The sequence below is a fragment of the Melampsora larici-populina genome (genome assembly GCF_000204055.1).
Source record: "Melampsora larici-populina 98AG31 unplaced genomic scaffold MELLAscaffold_8, whole genome shotgun sequence".
In the NCBI taxonomy this organism is placed as follows: domain Eukaryota; kingdom Fungi; phylum Basidiomycota; class Pucciniomycetes; order Pucciniales; family Melampsoraceae; genus Melampsora; species Melampsora laricis-populina.
This window is the reverse complement of record NW_006768772.1, coordinates 1339524-1344030: the sequence shown is the minus strand read 5'-3', so window position 1 is coordinate 1344030 and position 4507 is coordinate 1339524. Positions and strand designations below refer to the sequence as shown.

General features: G+C 46.5%; 1 protein-coding gene across 1 annotated transcript; it reads right to left on the bottom strand.

The window, feature by feature from the left end:
• Window positions 1-541: 541 nt before the first annotated feature.
• Window positions 542-1147, bottom strand: MELLADRAFT_61143 (uncharacterized protein; the record flags this gene model as incomplete). The annotated part of the gene is made up of 4 exons (XM_007407116.1): window positions 542-610; window positions 682-820; window positions 893-1074; window positions 1145-1147. The coding sequence occupies 4 exons, from the start codon at window positions 1145-1147 to the stop codon at window positions 542-544; spliced, it is 393 nt and encodes a 130-aa protein (XP_007407178.1).
• Window positions 1148-4507: the final 3360 nt, after the last annotated feature.

The following is a 4507-nucleotide window of genomic DNA, read 5'->3' as shown; positions in this document are numbered from 1 at the left end:
GTTCAAGAGTGATGTGTTGGATTCTTAGCGAGCGCTTCAGCACCCTCGTTATTGACATGAAGTGGAATAGCGGCCGGAGGTCAAAGATTAAGTTCGGCGAGGAGATTACCAAGCCAGAGTCCTTTGCGACATGAATCTGAGAGTGCCTTGTACTCTGCTTCCGTACTCGAGAGAGAGAGACCAACACCACCGGCGCTCCGCCCGGGATAGCGGCAGCGGAGCGGTAGCAGAGCGCGCGCTCCGCCCGCGCTACCCGTTTCAACCCACAGCGGTTTTTTTGCCGGGCTATAGCTATGGCGAAACCTCCCACACATATAGCGGTTTTCAGGTTCGCAGTCTATAGCAGAATTCCGCTGTGCTATGAGGTGTTGCAGCGCCTACGAGCGCTTAGCGCCATGGCGCCTCATGGCAACCCAAGACATGCAGTGAGATTCCCTTGAGGCTTGTACATATGTATGTACTAACGATCTGGCAGTTTCTAAAGCGTCTTCAGATGAAAGGCTATCATCAAGTTTGTTTAACAAATTAAGAGATGCTATTACTAAGACACAATACGCTGTTCCCCTTGAGATTTTAAAAAAGGGGCTTGGCCATATCCACCATTGTAGCGCTGATTTTCAAAAATACAATATTGGAAATCCGTGATGAGGGTTAAAAAATTGACATGATTCGAAAACTTACCCTACAAGACACTGAGAAATCTACAGTTGATTGAACATCGATCACCGTTTTAGGATCGATTTTCCAGATCGCACAGATTGCAGTAGCGCAATAAACAAATCTAACATCTTGTTCTGTAGAAGTAGGAAATGGACCAAAACTAAACGATCGAAATCAAGTTTCAGGTGATCTAATTGAAATGAACGTTGAACACAAATGTAAGCTTACGAACCTTCCGTTTGATCGTTGGCAATCAACGATGAATTTCAAGAGTTTAGGAACGTCCCAAGCAGTGTAAGGATTAGTAGGCTTTGGGTTATCCGACTGAGGCGTAGAGAGTAAAGCAAGTAATAGAAGAGCTGCAGAACTATGAACGATATAAGGTTGGTCCAGAGATTCCTCTGGATTACTATGCTATAGCGATCAAGAAAAGGGAATTTTAGTCAAATCCTTCAGAGAGATAACCAAGATGAAGGTGACATACCATTCTTAAATCTACATCAGGATGACCGGTAAATCCACCTGAATCAGAATCCCATATTTCATAGATCCATTGAAGATAATCATGGTTTTCTTCTTGATTTAATCGATCGATCGATCGATTGTACCAAGTAAAGATAATGAACCGATTGAAAATAAACCGAATGTGAGTCGATTATTATCATCAGGTTCATATGGTCAGGGTAAAAAACATACATTCTTGTCTACTCTTGTCCCTCAACATGAAAACCCACCAGGTGAACTTGGCGAGAAGCACCTGAAGTATGCTGGTGTGTTAGTATTTCATGCTTGTGTCCCATAAGCTTGCCTTCCACTCACAGTATATCTATCTGTTTGTATGACAATTTCTTTACAAAGTTGAATAAATTGTAACAGCACATAAATTGTGTGTGTTCTTTTGTTTTGCTTGTTCCATCCGTCATACCCTCACCCTGCTAAACACATCTTAAAGCAAAAAACCCCTACCGGACTGCGCTTTTAGGTGCTAAACATCATGAGATTTCATCATAGCGGAGCGAAGCAATTTTAAAGGCCGCACCGCTCTGAGAACTCATAGCGCTTCCAAAATTATAGTGTAGCGATTGGCGCTTTATAATAGCGCCAAAACGCTCCGCTCGTAAATTTTGCAATTATAGAGAAGCGAAGCGGAGCGCCGGCGGTGTTGGAGAGACTGTGGCTTGTTTCCTGGATCTCCAGGAGATGGGACCACTACCCCATCGATAAGAGTAACCCTTTGTGGATCGTCGATCGTGGCGGTCCTCAGCCCAGTCAGAATCAGAGTATCCTGAGATAGATGCATCACCTCCAAGAGTGAGTGAGAGATGGGAGGTGGTCAGAAGATAGTTAAGAACACGTATCCCTGCTTTCCAGTGAGCCTTGGAGGGATCCCAAAGAAATTGCGAGAGCCTGCTGACCGCAAAGGAGATATCGGCACGGGTGCATTGGGCTACCCAAAGAAGAGCGCCAATTAGACTTTGATCATTTCCAGGTGAGACAGTTTCTGATGGTTGTCGAGGGAGAAGATCTTTGAAAGATGCATCCGTCGGATTCTGAGTGGAGGTGTGACCAGAAGACAGAAATTTCTCACCGAGTTCTTTGATGTAGTGAGCTTGATTGAGGAAGACAAGATTTCTGGTGAGATCCAGGCGAATATCCAGTGAGAGAAAGTGATGGAGCTCCTCATTAGAGGAGATGTCGAAATGAGAAGATAGTCGAGAAATAAAGGAGTTGACAAAACTGTCCGGACCAATAACGGACAAGTCGTCCACATGGACAGTGATGAGACCAGTGAGCTTATTGTTATCTAATTTGAAGTAAAGAGTTGGATTGTGTTTGGATTGAACGAGTCCTAGTGCGATGAGAACAACATGTAGCTCCTTATTCATTTGACGTGGAGACTGCTTGAGGCCGTAGATTGAACGTGTGACTTCACAAACCCAGTCGGGATGGAGAGGGTCCTCATAGCCAGGAGGTTGACTCATATAGACTGGTTCGTCCAAATGACCGTTGAGGAATGCGGTTTTGATATCTACTTGACAACCCTTCCACTGGCGTGTTGCCATGAGAGATAGAACGAGACGAAGAGTTTCGAGACGAGTGGTGGGAGCAAAGACTTCATTGTAGTCGACTCCTTCTACCTGAGAGTACCCCATCGCAACCAGCCGGGCTTTCAATTTGAGGATAGTGTTGTCTACTCGTCGTTTGATCTTGAAGACCCATTTTGATTGAATGATCTTTCGTTTCTGAGGCCTAGGAACCAATTTCCAGGTGGACATGCCAATGAGAGAAGAGAATTCGTCATCAGCAGCCTTTAGCCACTGATCCTTGTTAGGAGAACGTAACAGCTGCTTCCACGTCTTTGGAGTATCGTCAACAACCTCTCCTACAGGTTTGGTTGAGCTGACAAAATTACCAAGGCGTTTGGGTGCTGAACGATCTCTTGTGGAGGGACGAGGAGGTGGTGCTGGTGACGGAGAATTTGGAACTGGAGCTGGTCGTGGAGTAGGCAAAGCTGGAGCTGGTGGTGGAGTAGGCGAAGAAGGGATAGGATTAACGCAGGGTTGCTTGGACTTAGGAGGAGAGCGGACAGGAGGGGTTGAAGGTTGACGGCTGGGTACAACACTAACAGGTGGACTAGGTTGTGAGGGAGGAGGTGAGGTGACCGTGCGTTCAGTGTTCAGAGGAGGGAAATCATTTTTAGAGAGACTAGAAGGAACAGGAGAAATAAAGGGAGACGGTTTTGAGACAGAAAAAATGCAAGGTTGAATTGGTGTAGATGGGTTTACTTGAGGAGTGTTTAGTTGTTGAAAGCTAGACGGAGAAAGAGGGCGACAAGAGGGATTATGGATGGATTCTGACAAGTGCCTATGTCTGAGAGAGGGTAGACAAGCTTCTTCGACAGGCCATGGAATTTCGGCCTGAGGCGATAGAGGTTTAACTGAAGGAGATTTTTGAAGAGCTGGAAAAACATCATGATTGAAGATAACATCACAGATTTTTACAAGTTTGGAGCGCGTCAAATCCCAGACGTTGTATCCATTCCCATCAGTCAAGTATGAAAGGAAAATAGATCTACTTCCTTTTGGGTCTAATTTTCTACGATTAGCCTCTGGGATTTTGTGGTAGACCTCACAGCCGAAAGGATGACTTTTGGATAAACTTATAGGAGAGATAGAAACAAGAGAGCAAGGAGAAAGAAAGCCTGCAGGTGTATTACAGGGAATGGAGTTTAGAGAGTGTGCTAAATAACGTAGGGCATCAACCCAGTACGACTTCGACAGACCAGAACTGGATAAAGAGCATCTGATATGATTACAGATAGTGCAATTAGTGCGTTCGGAAACACCATTTAGTTGAGGGGAATGGGGTGGTCCAGGATCATGTTCTATACCAGCTTCTGATAGGTAGTACTTGAATTCGTTTGAGAGATATTCACCACCGTTGTCTGCCCACTCCTCTATCAGCTACGGGAGTGTGGAGTGTGGTGAGTCTCAGCTCACTGTCTAGATGTCTAACGGGTGAAAGCTCCACCCTTAGACGTTTCACGCTCTGCTCTCTAGTTCTCGAGCCAGAGCAATCCCCCCATTGACCCTTCTTGCTATGATAGACAGAAGGGTCGGGTTTGGGTGAGTGGCGAAGCCCCGCCTCGAGTTGGTTCTTCTGAACCACGCTACTCGAGGTGGCCTCGCACCAACGGTCCCACACCCCCCCCGGGAATCGCGGCTACTCGCCGTTTGCCCTGAGCCTCAGGCCCCTCAACTTGGCAGCCGGGCTCGGCGCCTAGCCACCTAGGCTCACCCCAAACGGCGAGGCTCCGGCTATCCATCACCCGGTAAGGTTTGCGCCT